The 20,933-nt window shown below is 44.5% G+C and overlaps 1 protein-coding gene across 5 annotated transcripts in view; it reads right to left on the bottom strand.

Annotated features, from left to right (window-relative positions):
- The window catches only part of PTPN5 (protein tyrosine phosphatase non-receptor type 5), a 141,334-nt gene extending 120,722 nt beyond the window's left edge, over positions 1 to 20,612 (bottom strand). Inside the window, exon 1 of one of the 5 annotated variants that reach the window (XM_073350619.1) lies at positions 20,536 to 20,612. Coding sequence is in view for 1 of the 5 variants with exons in the window: in XM_073350618.1 (XP_073206719.1) it covers positions 20,283 to 20,285 (3 nt within the window). In the remaining 4 variants the exon portion in view is untranslated. Of the gene's footprint in view, positions 1 to 17,923; positions 17,970 to 20,245; positions 20,263 to 20,282; positions 20,315 to 20,535 lie in introns of those variants that run through there. The other 4 variants (XM_073350621.1, XM_073350618.1, XM_073350623.1 and 1 more) reach the window with 4 other exon arrangements.
- Between the last annotated feature and the right edge of the window lie 321 nt (positions 20,613 to 20,933).

Raw genomic sequence — 20,933 nt, 5'->3', positions numbered from 1 at the left:
CAGCCCACAACTTAAAATAATCTGCTTCATAGCACAAAGGGCCTCAATCAGTTCTGTAAATGTAGGGACTTTCCTATGAATTTCAAGTACGGTGGCAACCTCAGGAAAAGGTTTACCTCTGTCCTGTGCTTGTCATATAACATCCTAGTCTATAATCCAAGTCAGGTAAACCTTCACTGTGGAGTTAACTCAGATGATCGGCAGCGGGTCTGAGCACTCAGGTTAGCCCGCCCCAGGGGTGAGTAGCCACACTGCAAAGCCCTGCCTGAATTACTGTGTCCTCACCCATGTGTGCTGCAAGGACTTCTGGGGGCACATCCCATGTTTCTTTGTGCTGCAGTAAGACGGGTCACTCCATGTTTCTTTCCCAGTGGCCTGTGGTAGAACTTCTATGTCTTTCTGAGCACACAGGGGGAACTATGGGAAGGCACTGGAGGACTAGCAGCACCCATGTGGTTTAGCCTGCATCCTCCCTACAAACTCAGGTGAGAGGTTTTTGTGTGTGGACAAGAGAGGGATTGGGGCAATACCTGAGTTAGCTCTGCAGTGATGACATATACTCAGGCCATGCCACACTACAAACTTTGGCTGACACAAGTTATGCCAGCACGAAGCCACCACAGTTGGTATATTGCTTGTGTGCATGCATACTTGGCTCCTTGTGATGGAGTTGGGCATACTCACCAGGAGAGCTTGGGTCGATGTACAGTATAGTGCACCATGGGTACATATCCCAGTGTGCAACCATCCATAGCAGTGTCTTTTGGGAAGTTTTGGCAATTCATGATAAAGCAGAAATGAGTCACGTAGGAGTGACTGGAAGCAAGGGCTCAACTTCCTAGCATGCAACTGTCTCCATCCCAGAATGTCATCTATATTCCATAATTTTTGCATCTTTTAGAAAAATTCCACGAACCCATGCTGCCCTCTTTGCTGTCCACTATCTATGACAGAAGAATGGAGCCTGCACGGATCTGCAGTTCTGCTATGAGCACTGCAAGCACAGGACACACAATCCTCTGGTGTTTGCAGAGTCATAAGAAAAACCAAATAAACCGGGAACATGACAATTCTATGGAGAACAGACTGCTGTGGGACACAGCGAGAAACAATTCAAGGTTGTTGGTAGTGTTCACAAAACAGCTGCAGATGGCGGAGCACCTCTTCAGGGCCTGAGAAATGAGCACTGACTGGTGGGATCGCATCATAATGCAGGCTTGGGATGACATGCAGTGGCTGCACAACCCTCAGATGTGCAAGGCCACATTCCTAGATCTGTGTGCCACGCTTGCCAGCCCTCCAGTGCAGGGGACACCACAATGAGAGCTGCACTGATACTGGAGAAGCAAGTGGTGATTGCATGGTAGAAACTTGGAATGCCAGATAGCTACCAGTTAGCGGGAAATCATTTTGGAGTTGGAAAATCCACTGTGGGGGCTGTTGTCATGCAAATGTGCAGGCTATTAATCATCTCCTGCTACACAGGACTGTAACTCTCAGGAACATGCACGACATAGTGGATGGGTCTGCAACAGTGGGGTTCCCAAACTGTGGTGGAGCAACAGATGGCACGCATATCCCTATTTTGGTACCTGACTACCTTGCCAAAAAGTACATCAACAGAAAGGGCTGCTTTTCTATGGTTATGCAAGTATTGGCAGATCACCAGGGACACTTCACTGACATCAGGGTTGGCTGGTCAGGGAAGGTGCATGACGTTAACATCTTTAAGAACACAGGACTGTTCAGAAAGCTACAATCAGGGACTTTCTTTCCTGACCAGCAGATTACCCTTGTCAATGTTGAAATGCCAACAGTGATCCTGGGGGACCCAACCTAGCCTTTGTTCCCCGGGCTCACGAAGCTGTACACCAGTCACATCAGCAGCATCAAGGAAAGATTCAACTACCGGGTCAGCAAGTAGTGCTGAATGACAGTTGAATGAGCTTCTGGTAGACTGAAGGGATGCTGGCGTTGTTTACTCACAAGATTTGGATCTCAATTATAAAACATCCCAATGATTATATCTGTTTGCTGTGTTCTGCACAATATCTGTGAAGCAAAAGGGGAAAGATTTCTACCGGGATGCAGGGTGGACGTGAAGCAGCTGTCTGCTGACTTTGAACAGCCAGACACAAGGGCTATTAGGAAAGCTCACTGCAGAGCTACATAGCTCAGGGAGGCTTTGAAAGAGCACTTTAACTGTGAATCACAGTAATGTGTTGTGGTGTACTGTGCTTTACATGGCCCTGCTGTTTTGGGGGCTGTCACGAATTGTGTGGTGCTTGGTGTAAATCTATGAATATAACACTGACAATGCACCTATTAATTCTGAGGTGCTTTCTGCACATTTATGATTATTACGCTGTTTGTCACTGATCCTATGAGTTGTGTCACACTGTACAGTAACAAGTAAGTGGGTGCTTGCAAAATTGCTAGGCACTTTGCAGCATATGTTGTGAACTAATAAAGATGAATTATTTTCCAAACAATGGAATTTATTCACTAACAAAACCAGTTCAAAAAAATCTGTGCTATTTAAAAGCAAATATATTAAAAACTTAATATATTAATGGAACATAACCTAACAAGGGGAAAAAATATTCATGTCCATTTTACCTACACATACAGCAACCATGGTTTTCACAGGTCAACGTATGAGAAGCTGTTATTGTCCATAATGTCCCCTGGAGTGGACTGGTAGGGGTAGTGCAGTAGCCTCTGATGTCATGTGGAATGTTATGGAAGGTGTAGGGAGGTGCTGCAAAGAAGTTCTCCATGGACTGCAAAGGGAGGCAAGCCAATGATTGTAGGTCCATAAGAGCCTACAGCATCTGTGTTTGCTGCTGGAGGAGCCCCATTATGTCCTGATGCATCTCCCACTCCTTTTCCTGCTGGGACTTTCTCCTCTCTGCTCTTTCCTTTTCCATGCTGTCTGCAATGTTCACTCTCCAGGCCCTTTGCTCACAGTCTGATGCAGCGCTGGCGTGCAGGATCTCATTGAACATGTCATCCCAAGTCCTCTTCTTTCTCCTCCTTATCTGGCTCAGGCATTCCACAGGTGTAGAGGGGGAGCCCCTCAAGGCCTCAACAGCAGAAGCTGCAGATAAACACAGGTGTCATTGTCAGTATGGTCACAATGGAAAGTGAAAGTTAAGATTCAGAACTCCCTTCCCTTGCTCCCCTAAAGTTCTAAACTAGACATGCTTATTGACACTTCTGCTTCAAACTGCTTGTGCATGGCACCACTCACAGCTCCAGCCATGGTGAGTGTGGCCCACCGGGGTGAGGGAAATTAGGAAGGAATTGCTCAGTTGCCTGAAACTATGAATGTAGTGCAATGGTTCTGAATACCGGCAGCATTTTCCACAGGCAGTGGCGATTTTAGCTGATATCTCACTCCTCAGGGTAATAAAGACAGAGAGAGCACAGCTGCTGATGATGTCCCAAAGCTGCCCAGGCTTGTATGCTGCTAGCCTGTTTACCGCAGTGGTGCTGCTGAAGTTATCACTGACTTGAGAGGGAAAGCATCCTACCACTGAGGAAGAAATAAGGCAGCCATCCCTACAAACCTTCAGGAGAGGATTGCAGAGTGCCTCCATGAAAGTTCCATTAAGATCTCCCAGGAGGATTCAAGGGACATTCCATTGTACATAAACAAAGTGTTCTGCACGCCCCGCTCCCCCTTACCTAAGTCTACAGCGGAATGAAAAGCAGATAACGCTACTTCTCTTAGCTGTACCGCCACCTCCTCTAATACAAGTAAATTAAGGAAAAGTCAAAAGCTGTGACCTGTTAAGTTGGGGGTGCCATCACTCTAATGGGAAATACATTTACACACTTACCCAAGAGTCCTTCCACTGCATCGGGCTCGCCTGCCAGGACTGACTGGACTGCGGTGGAGTTCAAACAGGTCCTGGCTCACAGCATAGCTGGACCCACTAGATGCAGGCCCGCATCCTGCTCCTCTTCCTCCTTCACCTTCTCCTTGTTCCCACGGCCATATGCAGGGTGGTAATGGGGTCTTCACCAAGTATGGCCTGCCGCTCTTTGTAAAAGCAGCAGGTCTGTGGCTCAGCACTGGCTGCCTGGCCTTCTGATGTGCCAGACACAGTTCCTTTGCTTTCAAGCAGCCCTGCTGCTGGTCCCTGTTGTACCCTTCTTCTGCATCCCCCGTGCAATCTGCTCGTAAATGTCCATATTTCTACAGCTGCTCCGTATTGTACTTGCACAGACTCGTCTCTCCACAGGCCCAGGAGATCCAATATCTCCTCTGTACTCCAGGTCAGAGAGCATCTGGAGTGCGTAGCCAGCATGGTCAGTTAGGCACACAATAAATGAGAGCTGCCACATGTGCTCGCCAAGCTGGACAATCAGGAAAAGGCATTTAAAATGTTATAGGGATTTAAAGTGGGGGGAGGCTTCGGGTAAGTATGAGCCCTGGGCAGTGGAGTTCACAATTGTGACCACAGCAGCCAGTGTTGGACGTTGTGGGACAGCTGCTTGAAGCCTGTTACGCTCAACATATGTAACACAGTGTCTACACTCGCACTGCGTCAACCTTACTACACCAACTATGGCTTAGTGCCGCTCGGGGAGGTAGTGTTGCTGCGTCGCTGTCATGTGTCACTTACATCAGTGGGAGACAAATTTAAGTGTAGACACATGCACAATTAGGTCGACACAAGGCAATTTACGTTGACCTGACTTTGTTGTGTAGATCATGCCTCAGTCTTGCTCCTGCCCCATTGGTTTAAAATATTTAAACAAGGCATTGGTGTCATGATTGGTGGTGGGAAAGAACTGAAATGCTTATGAAAATTTACGAACAACTCTAGCTGGTGTCAGGAATACTGTGAGATGGATTGATTTTGGCACCCCCTGGCTCTGTTCGGCATTCGCAGACAGAGAAGGCACAGGAAACTGCCTTCCAGGAATCTGCAGAGATACTCTGTCCTGCCACTCTAATGGTGCGCTGCAACCCAGGCACCAGGTTGCAAACCCCCTCACTCAAATTTGGCCAGCACACGGGGTCACATTGCCACTTCTGTTTGGCGCCCACCATCAGTGAACTGTCAAGCTGGCGGGAGGTTACCAGTGGAGTTCCTCAAGGATCGGTTTTGGGACCAATCTTATTTAATCTTTTTATTACTGACCTCGACACAAAAAGTGGGAGTGTGCTAATAAAGTGTGCGGATGATACAAAGCTGGGAGGTATTGCTAATTTAGAGAAGGACAGGGATATCCTGCAGGAGGATCTGGATGACCTTGTAAACTGGAGTAATAGCAATAGTATGAAATTTAATAGTGAGAAGTGTAAGGTCATGCATTTAGGGATTAATAACAAGAATTTTAGTTATAAGCTGGGGACGCATCAATTAGAAGTAACGGAGGAGGAGAAGGACCTTGGAGTATTGGTTGATCATAGGATGACTATGAGCCGCCAATGTGATGTGGCCGTGAAAAAAGCTAATGCGGTCTTAGGATGCATCAGGAGAGGTATTTCCAGTAGGGATAAGGAGGTTTTAGTACCGTTATACAAGGCACTGGTGAGACCTCACCTGGAATACTGTGTGCAGTTCTGGTCTCCCATGTTTAAGAAGGATGAATTCAAACTGGAACAGGTACAGAGAAGGCTATTAGGATGATCCGAGGAATGGAAAACTTGTCTTATGAAAGGAGACTCGAGGAGCTTGGCTTGTTTAGCCTAACTAAAAGAAGGTTGAGGGGAGATGATTACTCTCTATAAATATATCAGAGGGATAAATACCAGAGAGGGAGAGGAATTATTTAAGCTCAGTACCAATGTGGACACAAGAACGAATGGATATAAACTGGCCACCCGGAAGTTTAGACTTGAAATTAGACAAAGGTTTCTAACCATCAGAGGAGTGAAGTTTTGGAATAGCCTTCCAAGGGAAGCAGTGGGGGCAAAAGATCTATTTGGCTTTAAGATTAAACTCGATAAGTTTATGGAGGAGATGGTATGATGGGATAACATGGTTTTGGTAGTTAAATATTCATGGTAAATAGGCCCAATGGCCTGTGATGGGATCTTAGATGGGGTGGGATCTGAGTTACCCAGGAAAGAATTTTCTGTAGTATCTGGCTGGTGAATCTTGCCCATATGCTCAGGGTTTAGCTGACTGCCATATTTGGGGTTGGGAAGGAATTTTCCTCCAGGGCAGATTGGAAGAGGCCCTGGAGGTTTTTCGCCTTCCTCTGTAGCATGGGGCATGGGTCACTTGCTGGAGGATTCTCTGCTCCTTGAAGTCTTTAAACCACGATTTGAGGACTTCAATAGCTCAGACATAGGTGAGAGGTATTTCGCAGGAGTGGTGGGTGAAATTCTGTGGCCTGCGTTGTGCAGGTCAGACTAGATGATCATAATGGTCCCTTCTGACCTAAATATCTAAGAATCTATGATAGTGCAGGGAGTGACTTGCCCACTCTAGCTGGGCTCAGATCCTATTATTGCTGCTGCTGGCATCAATGCGCCAGGCCCAAGGCGACCTGCCAGGCCAAGAGTGCAGCGGTAGGAGCCGGGTTGGGGATACTGCTCTCACCAACAGCGGGGCCAGAGCTCAGAGAGAAGTGGGACTGGGAGTAGCCCTTGACCACATGCAAGGCAGAGCCCCCATTCCCATGGGGAGAGTAGAGACCCCACAGTCCTGGGCCCTTTCGGACTCCCCATTCCCTTACCGCCCCCCCTCAACCCCCATTATCTTAGCATAGTGCCCCCATCGAATCAAGAGGCTACATCTGCCCCTGTCCTGAAGAGTCCAGGGATGAGGCAAGGAGTGGGGTGTTCTAGTAAAAAGGGCGGGGGGGCGAGGAAAAAGGAGGCCTGAATAGGCAGAAACCCTGGAGAGGTGCAGGTTGTTCAAGGCCTGAAGATGCAAGAGGGAAAAGAACTGTGGGGAGGGGTAAGAGATTCAGTGGAATAAAACACTTCATTGAAGCGGTAAAGATTGCGACCTGGAGAAAAACCAAAAGGAAGAAGTTTGCTATGAAAGCAGCACCGTGGGTTTGACGCCTGGTGCTTGCACCTGCAGGGCTTCTAGAGAGGGTGGAAGGAAGGCTCCCTGCATCAAGGAGCAAGACCAAGGTGAACGCTGAGCAAATGACTGTGTTTTTCTGCTTACTTTGACCTTTTGCTATCCCAGACAGGGTGGACTCTAATGCTGGGCTGAAAGGCCACACTCCCAACCACCAAGAATGGGCCTGCCATTCCTAGAGAGTGAGGCACAAACTCTCTACCAGCAGAGGGTGATCGGAGATTGGTGAGCAGAAGCTGAGGCATAAGCTCACTTAAAGCCATAGAGGTAAGACAAATACCTATAACTCATAACAGAAGGATTTCCATATGCTTGGGCCCAGTTCAGAGGTAAATAGATTGATGTAAGCAATTGTACAATAAGCAACTACAGCCCTGATCCTACACAAATCTGCTTAATTCTAGCAATGTGAATGGCACATTGACTTGAATGGGACTATTTTGTTTGCTTATAGTTAAGCACGTGCATAAGTCTTTTCAGGATGGGCTCTAAGTTAGTGTCTGGAACATGCTTAGAGGCAAAAGAGGGATTGTAGCCACAGAAACTCCCAGAAAGAAGGTGCAAGAAGGTATACAACTGGAGTTGATCAAATACTTCAAATGAAAAATGTCAATCAAAATTAGGTCTTTTTAAAACAGATTTTTTTTTAAATTAAACCTTGAAACGTCTTTAAAAGTTGTCAAACTTTAAAAAACATGATTTTTGTAACCAAAAAAAATCAGTTGGTTGTCCTGCTAAATGTGTAGGGTTTCGTCTGTTTTTCTGGGTGGTTGTGCCCCCCACCTGCCAGAGTTTTGATGGGTCAGCATCGTCACATAGTGAGATTTTTCAAAAATAAATAAATAAATAAATAAATAAATCTTTAGGACTCTTATTTATGATATTTAAAGGGGAGTCAAATATTTCTTTCTTTTTTTTAAAAAAAAACTGTTGAAAAGAATTCTGCAGCAAATAGAAATATTGGACAGCTATTAAAGAACAGAACAAAAATGCTTTTTGCCTTTGCCAAAAGAGCTGCAAATCACTTTCTAATCTTTAAACAGCTCTATTTAAAAATTCCCTATTATTCCAGGTTTCAGAGTAGCAGCCGTGTTAGTCTGTATCCGCAAAAAGAAAAGGAGTACTTGTGGCACCTTAGAGACTGACAAATTTATTTGAGCATAAGCTTTCGTGAGCTACAGCTCTCTTCATCGGATGCATGCAGTGGAAAATACAGTGGGGAGATTTTATATACACAGAGAACATGAAATAATAAACACCACCCTATACCGGAAACCTACTGACCGCTATGCTTACCTACATGCCTCCAGCTTTTATCCAGAACACACCACACGATCCATTGTCTACAGCCAAGCTCTACAATACAACCGCATTTGCTCCAACCCCTCAGACAGAGACAAACACCTACAAGATCTCTATCAAGCGTTCTTACAACTATAATACCCACCTGCTGAAGTGAAGAAACAGACTGACAGAGCCAGAAGAGTACCCAGAAGTTACCTACTACAGGACAGGCCCTACAAAGAAAAAAACAGAACGCCACTAGCCATCACCTTCAGCCCCCAACTAAAACCTCTCCAGCGCATCATCAAGGATCTACAACCTATCCTGAAGGACGACCCATCACTCTCACAGATCTTGGGAGACAGGCCAGTCCTTGCTTACAGACAGCCCCCCAACCTGAAGCAAATACTCACTCGCAACCACACACCACACAACAAAAACACTAACCCAGGAACCTATTCTTGCAACAAAGCCTGTTGCCAACTGTGTCCACATATCTATTCAGGGGACACCATCATAGGGCCTAATCACATCAGCCACACTATCAGAGGCTCCTTCACCTGCACACCTACCAATGTGATATATGCCATCATGTGCCAGCAATGCCCCTCTGCCATGTACATTGGCCAAACTGGACAGACTCTATGTAAAAGAATAAATGGACGCAAATCAGATGTCAAGAATTATAACATTCAAAAACCAGTCGGAGAACAGTTCAATCTCTTTGGTCACTCGATTACAGACCTAAAAGTGGCAATTCTTCAACAAAAAAACTTCAAAAACAAACTCCAACGAGAGACTGCTGAATTGGAATTAATTTGCAAACTGGACACAATTAGGATTGAATAAAGACTGGGAGTGGATGTGTCATTGCACAAAGTAAAACTACTTCCCCATGTTTATTCCCCCCCACCCCGCACTGTTCCTCACACGTTCTTGTCAACTGCTGGAAATGGCCCACCTTGATTATCACTACAAAAGGTCCCCCCCCCCTCACCGCGCTCTCCTGCTGGTAATAGCTCATCTTACCTGATCACTCTCGTTACAGTGTGTATGGTAACACCCATTATTTCATGTTCTCTGTGTATATAAAATCTCCCCACTGTATTTTCCACTGCATGCATCCAATGAAGTGAGCTGTAGCTCACGAAAGCTTATGCTCAAACAAATTTGTTCGTCTCTAAGGTGCCACAAGTATTCCTTTTCTATTATTCCACATCTCCTTTCAGCCTCCCATGGTAGCTTCTCCTGCAACATCCCTCGCATGCCCCTCACTTCTAATCATTCAACATTTATTTAAAAACAAATTTACTTTCATGCACCCTGCAGAACATCTCACGGCTCAGACATCCATTTGCAGGATGGATCTAATCCTTAGTGACATGTAACTTACACTACCATTCACATCACCTCTGATTTTGATCCCTTGAAGTTGAATAGAGAGTTGGCATCCCAGACAAAGGAAATGCAAAATATCAAGCCAGATTCTGATCTGTTACCTTGCGCTAAGTCTGCTGTATTTCAGCTTTACACACTGGGGACGTGCAAATGTTATGGGCCTGATTCTCCACTGCACTGACAACACACTGTGTATTCATATCTGTGCAAACGGCAACCCTTCTGACTGGAGAGTATTTTACAGTTGTGCAAAATGGTTAAATAAATATACATCATACAAAGCAGTGGAGATTTGGTCCCCGAATTTCTTGTATTTTGTTTAACAAAGTACAATGTAAATGCCTCTTACAAGATATTCGTGTCTTGGTGGTCCTTGTTCTCATACTAGTATTTGGTATTACTACTGGACTCTGCTGCAGTTCTTCTCTGGATTTAGACATGACTTCCCCATCTGAGGAGGAGATTCTATTTATGGACTTGTCTAAACAAGGAAATTTACTGCTATAACAATATATACGACAGTAACTCAGTGTCACCACAGGGAGTTGTACTGTTATAATTATGCTGGTATAGTTTTTCTGGTAAATATTCCTGTGTAGACAAGCCCTAAGTTTCCCCGCCAAATATACCTGTCTTCCTGCCTCTCTTGGGGTAATAGGCATGTATGACTAGAATGGGAGGATTTGGTCTTTGCCGACTTACAAATAGAAACATGCTTTGTAAAGTTGTTTTCTGCATTCACGCCTCATGGTTGATGCTAGTGTATAAACCCTAAGATGAAGGTGAAAGGAAATGGAAGCTCGAGATGTATTTCTTGCACTTTTAAAAATGGCTGAATCTAAACCCACTAACTACGTTGAATGTTCAGTGGAAAATATTAACTTTGATTTTTTTCCTCTAACACTTAACAATCTGCCATGTGTGGTGTTATTTTTGTACTCTATATTTAACATGAGCTACAACCGGCAGTATGCTGTTTTCCTTTTCATTTGTCATAGGCCCCCAATCTTGCAAACTGCTCCCCAGTGGCCGGCCTTTGTGCTTGCAAAGAGCCCCACTGATGTTAACATCTGACCGTGCAGAGATCACCCACATGGAGCAGCCTGCAGGATCAGGGTGACAGCTGACACAGTTTCTTCATGATGTGGGCAGTTTAGTAACTATGGGAAATTGCAATTCCACCCCCGCTCCCCAACACACATCTGTTGCACCTGAAGCTTCACTTTTATTAGAGGGGGATTTCTTTGCCCCGATGAAACAAACCCCTGTTATATTGTTAACCTTAAAAATTCATGTATCTTAGCTTGCTCTTTTACTATTTTTCCTAAGATGTAATACATGTTTAAAATAGTGGTCCGGATTCTGATCTTAGGCAAGAACAGTTTTTAAGGCAGTCAGTCTAACTGCATCAGTATAAATAAGATCAGAATCTGGGCCAGCAAAGTTGACTTAGTTACTCTGTATTAACACTAGTGTAACTGACTGGAATTTAGCCCAATGGCATTGCACAGGTGAGAAGCGCTGCATCTGGCCCAATATCAATTTTTTTCTCAAATCTAATAACTTTACTTGTGGAAATTTGAGGACATCTTGTTATTCTGAGACTTACTATTTCAGACAATCTACAGTAGCATCCTATGCTTGCAGCACCAGGCTCTGGGACTTCAGGGAAACTATCTTCTATCCATTCCTTAAAAGGAATAGTCTTACCTTGCACCAAACTGCTGACTTGTTGTAATCCGAGTTGTGAATGCTATTTAGTGCTTTCAGTGAAAGTTGATCTATTCGAAGTCTATGAGCCAAACCGAGAGTGCTAGTGTAAATCTAATGACATATAAATGACACACTTGAGCGGTAGAATTAGGCAATGGGATTCAGACTGGTCTGTACCAGTGTCATGTTCCAGAGTATGAACAGGGACTACAGTTTGCTTCATCTTGTTTAAATAGCATACCGGCTGTATATACCAGTGATACCAGCAAAATTCCAGTGCAAGGCCATGTGCAGCAGTTAGACCTAAAGAGGTTGTCTGTAAATGGTAATGTGTTTTGAAGATGCATTATCTGCACTTCACATCACCCACTAGTAGCTTTAATTGTAGCTTTCAAAATAAATCACAGATCCTGTGGCACATCAGAGTACAGCATTTGCAAGAGTATTAGACCATAAAAAGGATGTGCCCTTCCACAATTTTTTATGGGTGCCAGCCCCATGTGCTGTGCCAGCCCCATGGCACATTCTCACTTGCCTTTGGAAAAGTGCCTTCAGGGTTTTGTTACAATGCAATGACTAACTTGGCTATTCTGAAAGTGCTGGTTGTCTTCTGCTGTGCAACAGATCAGAATCAATCCATATTGCAAGAGTGTTGCTTATGCCCTTAGGGTAAGCCTGTTTCAGAACCAGGAGTTCCTGGTAATGTATATATCTGTGTCTGTGAAAACTTTTTGATGGGGATAAATAAGGGTATACCCATACTATCTAAATGCTGTAGTGATGGATACAGTAGAAATGCCTGAGATCAGGCTAGCAATGATCATTCTATCAGAAGTAAATTAACCTAAGATGAATACAAAAACAAATGTGTTAATGCCAGAATTCACTCCATTTAGAATATTAACCGTAATGTGCAAATTATTTCTAAATCAGGTCTTATAAGAGTTACTCAGAATCACAGGGACAGGATTTGGCTGCATCCTGCATATCACTATGGGAACATGAGTCTGAACTGGGACAAATGTCCTGCAAAAAACAAGTACTGTACTATTCTAACCCAATGAGTACTCTGCAGTGGGCGAGACTGTATGGTACTTTCTCAGTGACTTACAATACTGTTGCCTTTTCTGGACATTATTATTTATTTGTAATGCAGTGGCACCCTATAGGCCTCAGCTCAGGATCTGGGCCCCAATGTGGCAAGCCTTTTACATACATACAATAAAGACAGTCTCTGCCCCAAAGACCCTGCAGTTCGCATGGCAAAGAACAGATTACCAACCTTCTAAAAGACAGCAGATTACACATGCACAAATTGTCGAGGAAAACTGACGCTTTTTCGCTTTGATATCCTTATTTGATTTTGAATCAACACATTTAAAACAAACAAAACTGTTGCTTAATGCAAATTGGGGCTTGAAGAGGGCAACTAGTCTGGTACTTTCCTCATGTACTGTTCCACTGAAATAGGCCTAGAGGAAGAGTCAATTACCAGTTTGTTTGACTTCCACTTGGGGATGCTGGAACAATTTGTATAGTGGGGGTGCTGAGAGCCATTGAAATAAACTGTAAATCCTGTATATGATGGAAACAAGCCAGGGAATGCAGCAGCACCCCCAGCACCTATGCTTCCACCTGCATGTACCTTGCTGTAACAGATTTCAAATATCTTGTAAAATGGAAATACTTCAAACCTAAAACCAAATTGTGGCAATGAAATGACTTATACTGAGTGTACCACAAGTTAAGTAAGGGACAAATTTGACTCCTACATCACAGCCACAAACAAAAAGCAGTGGCAGAGTGTGAGCGAAGCTAAGCAGAATAAGAAGAAGATGTAAAGAGCCTACATAGGATGAGAGGCTAAATAAAACAGGAAACCACTACACTGACTTTAAGTGGGAGTTATGCTGTGAGGAATGCAAGGTCAGGCCTGGCAAGAGGAGTTCTTGCACCCTCTTCTATATACTACATTAATCTAACTAATTCATTTCAACTGTACCCCCTTAATCCAAGCCTCGATTATCTCCAGTGAACCAGTTTCTCCAAACACTGCCCTCAGATGCACACACCTGGATCCATTAAGCCAAGTGGCTGCACAGGAGTATAAACCAGGGTAAAATTTAGCCTGCTGACATTAAGAGTTGCACTGAGGATTTTGATTAGCTTTTGTTGTTTGTTTGGTTTTATTGTATTGTTTTTCTAAAGCCTACTATTGGTTAACATTTCAAATTGTCCAAAGTAGGTGAAAGGAAGGTCATTTTAAACTATATACAATCTTACCTCAAATGTGTTGTTGAAAGAGTGGGGTGAAAAGAATGGGGTGAGCTGCAGTTTGTTTGGACTAAAGGAATCAAAGAATGGACATCTTTCAGACTTATACTGAAGATATAAAATTGATACAGCAACAGACCAGAATTTTCACGGTGGGAAGTGTCCATGCACAGATCACTAGAAATATTTTACTGAGTAATCCTGATGGGACAAGGCTGCCCATTAATGACACTGCTTTCACTGAGATAATTTGGCAATGGACTCAGGGTGGCAGGGCCATTATGGGTAGCGTCATGCTTAGCACTTCAACCAGCATCACTATCTCCATGGGCCTTAACACAATCAGATGCTGGGACCTCTGGATTTACAATCATGCCAGTAATCTTCTTCCTGATCCTGAAAAGCTTCTGAGCAGAGCAGCTAAAGAGAGGGAACTAAGTGACATCACCAATTCCTGGTTTGTCTTAAACAACCCCTAAGATGTGCACCTAAAGCCATTATCCAATCCTAATGTGTCAATTTCCACCCTTACCTTTCTTTATCATCTATGTAATAAAAGTCCAGTGTGGCAAACCAGGACAAATATAGCCTTGTAACAGCTTGCTGTGACCAGTTTGGCAAGTCAAAAGCAATGCTGAGCAACTTGGCCTCAATACTTGCCTCTAACAGACTGGCTAGAGGAATCTCAGACCAACTTAGCCAAACACTTTCCACAGCCAGGGGAATAAAGCCAAAGTCTAGGGGTGGCTAACTGGATCACGTGCTGTGCCTGTGGTCTTCCAATAACTCAACTAAAGCCTCAGACAGAAGTTGTATCTTCCTGTCTCTTGCTATCCTTTTCTCTCTTCTCCGTGTGCATTTGTCTTAAGAAGATAGAGATTCAGACTAAAAGGAGATAAGCTACCAGCCAAAAGCAACACTAACTTTCCTCCTCCAACCTGAAGATTTTATGCCATCTGTGAAAACTTTAAAGTAGTGGTTTCTCCCTGTAAAAGACAGTACAAATGGGGGGAGTAATGGGCAGGAATAAGCATTTGTTATAATGAAGACAAACTGATTTTTCTCCCTTTTCTTTAAGTTTCTAACTAGTATAACTTATCACATGTCCCTAGTACAGACAAGGCTTGACTTTCTCCATGATTGAATGATTAGGAAAGCTCTCTCTAAGTCTTGACACACAATGAAATTTCGGACAGTTTGTCAGTGTGATTCACCTCCAGGTCTAGAATACACAGTAAATTCGCCTTTCTCTTTTCCATACCCATTTTTGCATAAATGTCTAAATTCCATTTCGTAATGGAAGCAAGCCATTCCAGGCACTGCATTTCAAGGCAAGTATAGCACTTCCCAGGTGATTAAAGCTCCTTGGCCTTCAGCCTTGTGTCTTACAAATACCAATGGAGGTATGCTGTAATCATCCAAAAATGCAGTGCCTGTTGTGTCTTATTGCTTAAAATGCTTGTCACATGTTAGTTGGGAGCACTGGACCTTTTATTGTCTACAGTAAGAGGAATACTGCTCATCTTAATCCTAAAAGAAGTTGCACAGCTAAAGCCCCACATCCATATCAGTTTTATTCTCAGGTTTCAGTGTAACAGCCGTGTTAGTCTGTATTTGCAAAAAGAAAAGGAGTACTTGTGGCACCTTAGAGACTAACCAATTTATTTGAGCATGAGCTTTCGTGAGCTACAGCTCACTTCATTGGATGCAGTTTTATTCTCATATACATTAAGCCCCCTTTGGTCTGAAAGGGGCCTTAGTGTAAATGAGAATCTGCCCTTTAGGCCAGTTAGACCAATTCTTGAATTTTATGAACTAGTGTAACGCAAATCTTGCAATGATTTAACTAAACTAAACTGACTTTCCAAAACCAATGTAGTTAGTCTGGTGCAAGTCTGTTTGTGGACACTTATGCATCCGATGAAGTGAGCTGTAGCTCACAAAAGCTTATGCTCAAATAAATTTGTTAGTCTCTAAGGTGCCACAAGTCCTCCTTTTCTTTTTGCGAATACAGACTAATACGGCTGCTACTCTCAAACCTTACTTTGGAACAGAAGTTTCTATCTTAGCCAAGGAGAGGATTTTTTTTTCCAGTGACTTCTACAGGCTTTGGATCAGGCTCTGAAAGTAGCAAGTAACTCTGCATTCAAATGGCCCTGTGTTGCTACTTTTTGAGTCTACTATTCCATTCAATACGATCTTAGACTTACTGAGTTGTTTTCTTAATTCTACTGAGTAAAACAAAACTAAATCTATAGCAGAATTCTTAAACAGTTGAAGAACTAACATTGTAAGGAAAGACTGCACCAACTAGCAATCTACACAGTGGGTATTTCAGTAACTTTGCCAGAGATAAACAGACAAAAAACCCAAAATATGAAGGCTTGCAAATCCCGTAAGGTGTGTTGCCCTTTAGTCTGCTTATAGTAGAAATTTTTGAACGGTTGTAGCTACAACCCTGTGATGCCACCCAGCCCCTGTGCAGATACTCTGAACCTGTGCCACTTATCTCCGTTTCAAGTTGCCCCAGCCTTTGAGTGTGTCTTGGAGTCACTGACACCTCTCCAGCATCCTGAGAATCCTCTTACTCAAAGAGAAGCCTCCGTGAGTAGTTTAACTCAGCTTTATGGCTGCTTTGCACCTCCCCAGCAATGCAGAAGGGAGTAGTGGAGGATAAGGGCCTGAATTTCAGAGCAGATTTTGCTCATTGTACATGCTATTTAATAAACAAAGACTGAAGGGAATACATTTATTTTGATCCCTTGAGATGTTATAAATCAAAATCACGAGTAGGAGGTTTCTTACGCATGATTGTAAGCCTCCAGTATGTGTAGCTCTTCACAGTGCAAGATCTGTCTGGAAAGTGCACTCTATTATGATATGGAATTCTATTCTCGATTGATAAGATTTTTAATTAACTTTAGTTCAGGAGCAACTGATTTCACAAATAACAGTTTGGGGGAGAGAAACATCAAATTAAAAATAAATGTCTCTTACATTTCAAGACTAAGATATTTTAAAAGATTTCCAACTGAGATAAGGCATATGCAGTAAACAAGCATTTTCAAATAAAACTGAATGACTTAAATGAGTTCAAGAGATTAATACAAGTTAATTATTAAGGATCCCTCTTGGTTTTGCAGAGGAATATGCTGCAGATCCCTAGGGATGGGACGACTAACATGCACATGGTATACTGCAATTCATTGTCATTTACACATCCTCAAACTGCTCCACACCATGGAGAACAAAGAGTTACCATATCAGGTGTTGAAAGGACCTGGGAAAGGACCCCAGAGCAACTACTCCCTATGCCCTACTGGCCAAACAGCTGCACTGCAGCACAAATTATCCTGACAACATACTGCAGCTCCCAGGCTGGAAAAACAGCTCCTATGCACTACAAAGCTATGGCACAGGAATTTGGAGGCATACAGTCAAGTGGCACATACACATAACCACCATTCTCATCTTTCTTGTCATGCATAGCTCTAGGACTTGGGTGTAAAAGCAGCGCATTGCTGCTGAAGTGGATATGAGAGAGGAGCTTACGGACTGTTGGACAGCTGCATGTAATCAATGAGCCAGTGTATTTTCTGCCAATTGTAACATCGGAGAATGTACCTAACTAAGGTATTTCTAATAGATCTATTGAGGCCACCAGTTGTATTTACTTGTATCAGTGGCTGTAATGGTGCTTTGCCAAAGTGCACATTGTCTGTAGGCAATTTCTACCTGGTGTGCAAGGTGCAGCTACTTGGATCTGTGTATTGAACTTCAAAATATCATCTGCACTGCCCCTTCCTGCTCATGCTAGAATGGGCGTGACAAGAAGTCAACAGGGAGGAAGGTTGCTCTTGTGGCTGAGGCACTGGACTCTGATTCAGGAGTAGAATTCCTGACTCCACCCAGACTTTTTTATGTGACCTCACGCAAATCACCCCTCTCTTCACCTCAGACCTCATCTGTAAAAATAGGGATAAACATACTTCCTGTGTCTGTCCTGTCTGTATACGTTGTAAATTCTTTAGGGCCAGCCTCTTTCTTAACATGTGCCCGTACAGTGCCTTGCACAATGGGATACAGCTCTCTCTAAGGGCCTATAGATGCTACTTAAAACACATGTAAATAGTCACAGCAACACTCCTGCAGGAGTAGATGATAAATGGAGGATAGCATGCAGGGGTGGTACAAACCCTCCGCAGGCGTCTTCCATGGCTAGCCCTTAGCCCTCCTCCTGTCAAGCAATCAACTGAGCTCTGGCACTCTGCAAAGTTAAGAAACATGAAGACTGGCTTGCTTTTATTTCTTTGTATTTTTTTTAAACTCTATCCAACAAAGTAGTCCTTCTCTTACGGAAATATAAGGGATTGGGCTCAAATAAAGTAGAATAAAGTACACCAGTGACATTTTAGTAAAAGATATGGCTTTATTTTAATTAGTTGGAGAATATATATATCTCATTTTAGTCTAACAGTGTATCCATGAATGTGTGTGGCTGCTGTTTAAAGGCTAATAAACTTTCTTGCTTCACCCGTATGACATCTAGCTTGCAGATCGCATTGTAAGAAAGGAATGAACACTCTTTAAAAGTTCAGACCCTAAATTACTGGCAGTAATGCTATATTCAGCCTGGACAGTGGCTATCAACAAAAGATCACTACTGCAAAAGGTTACTCCTATTTCATTTCAGCAAAACAAAGTTACACACTTGGAGTCCTAATGCTTGACTTTGCTCGTGTATTTACACTTATTGAAATGAGTGGGACTCATCAGGTGCATATGTGTTTGTAGCATCAGGGTTGTGGGTTCCAATTTGGCCAAGTAAGTCAATGGCAAAGTGCCCACTGATTGCAACTGGAGCACAATCAGACCTCTGAGGCATAAATGGAAGTGACTCTAACTATAAACCTTTTAATCCCAGTGCTCTGATACAAATATCTTTTAAAGTGCTGCACTCTGTGCTTGTCTCTGCGTTCATAATGGGATATCAAAAAACAAGTGTAGGAAAAGTTTATTTTTTTATTCAAATATTATAATGAAGGACAAAATTTTGCCTTAAGTGATGTATGAACAATTCCTGCTTTAGTCTATGAGACCTCTGTGAGTATTAGAGATCTGAATGTGACCGTGAATGCATGATTCATGCAAGAAATATTTTCTCAAACTGTTTGATCTGAATACACAGCTCACACCAACAAATGCTGTCCCACTACACATGGCTATCAAGAAACAAAGAGAGGGTATTGCTCACACATTTCTTTGAAATCTATCATTTATTAATCTAACACATGGAAAGGGCCTAGATCCTCAGCTGCTATCAAGCAGAATCCCTCTGATGAAATCAATGTAAGGAATGTAATGTAGTAATAATCGTGTAATGCAAGAGATCTAAAATATTGAATTGTTCTTCTTTCCCAAATACGATGTAAGAATTACCCTTCACAGAAAGAGACATATATATGCTAAGATAACCATATGAAAAATCAGAAAGTTTTAATAACTGTTTAACTGTAAACAAGCCAACAAACTGGCTACACACAGTCACTGTTTTGTTCCATTCTCTGCTTTGTGCCACCAAAACCCCTTCCAAACAAACCACCTCACAGACCTGCAGTTGCACAAAAGTCCCCAGCTTCCCAGGACTTCATTACCTACATTAACTATACAGGTCTCAGCACTGCCATCTAGTAGAAAGTAATAGTCTACCATGGCGTTGGCTGTCACATCCGCTCGAAAGGCAGCATTATTCCAGGAGAGCATCGCAAAGCTGTTGCTATTGTTAATATTTTACTGCAGTGAGTAGTTATCAGGTTAACAACCCAGTACGTGATTCGAAACCAATTTCCCCCAAACCCTGGGTCCTGCCAGCTGCATTATGTTCATCCAGAAAGATCCGTTAAACAACTAGATTAGCCTGGGTTTGTTTTGTATTTTTAACGCATTACTTCTGATTTTTCTATTGAAAACACTCCCTCCCCCCACACACACACCCCCTCTGCACATCGCAACAACAGCCCAGCTCCTGCTCGCAGCTGGAAAAGACCGGGGGGGGGAGACCGGAGTCCCCTAAGTATTCTTGCCTAGGGGATGTAAACAGAGATGGAGAAAATGGGTCTTATCGATCACTCGGAATCTATACGGCCGCCTTCAATGCTGCTTGCAGATTTACAGCCAGATGCGTGGAAATCGGAGCAATGTCCCCGCACCTCCGGCTTTCTCTCTTCCCCCCGTCACTCAACACCGGCGGGGTTCATTTATTTAGCGGCTGTTCACCCTCCAAGATGAACCAAACGCAGCCCCCACCCCAGGTCCCTAGCCCTGCCTGGAGCTGGGGCTGCCGGTGCATCGCGCCCGGTGGAGCAGCGGGGGGCAGCCAGCAGGGCGAGCTGGGACGCGGCGGGGGGAAAGGCAGGCAGGGGAGCTGAGCGGCTGCCCACGCGCGCGCACACACACACACACTCAGACACACTCAGACACACACACACCCCGGACGAACGCGCACGAACTGAACCAACCCGTGCGGCCCGATCCTGCCCCTCGCTCGCCTCTCACCATCGAGCGCAAGCTGGTCCCGTCGCTCCTGGGAGCCGCCACCGCCGCGCTGCACAACCAGCCTCCCCCCCCCCCACCCCGCCCGCCTCCTTCCCCCAGCCTTTCTCCAGGGCTCCCCGCAGCGCTGCCGCTGCTATGCACGCTGCCCCCCCCCCCCCCCGCCGCGCCGCCGCCGCCCCCCAGCCTGGCTCCGTCCCTCCCGCCCCGCTCAGGTACGGAGGGCGCACAAAGAAAGAGCCCCCGCCTCACTCACGCGGCAGGAGAGCGCAGCCCAGCCGGGCGAGGAAGGCGACGCGAGGGCATGCGTGTGTGTCCTGCACACCGCACAGCCCCCTCCTCGCGTCCGCCCCGGCTCCATGCAGGCGGCGAAGCCCCCCACCCTGCCGCGCGCGGCCAGTCCCCCTAGCACGGCGGAGCTCCACCCCCCATTGCAGCCCCCGAGCCTGCACAGCCCCCAAACGCTGACTCGTCCCCACCCCTCTGGAAACTGCAAAAAAAAACCCCAAACACCCATCCCCACAATGCAAAACTTGCCTAACCCCTTAGGCGCTTCAGGGCACCCACCCACCCCCTCCACATTTTAAAGCCCCACCCCACTACATAGTACAAAGCATCACAACCACCACCACCCCCGCCACAGGACAAGGGCTC

The sequence above is a fragment of the Lepidochelys kempii genome, chromosome 6, assembly GCF_965140265.1.
Source record: "Lepidochelys kempii isolate rLepKem1 chromosome 6, rLepKem1.hap2, whole genome shotgun sequence".
NCBI classification, from domain to species: Eukaryota; Metazoa; Chordata; order Testudines; family Cheloniidae; genus Lepidochelys; species Lepidochelys kempii.
This window is presented reverse-complemented; position numbering and strand designations above follow the sequence as displayed.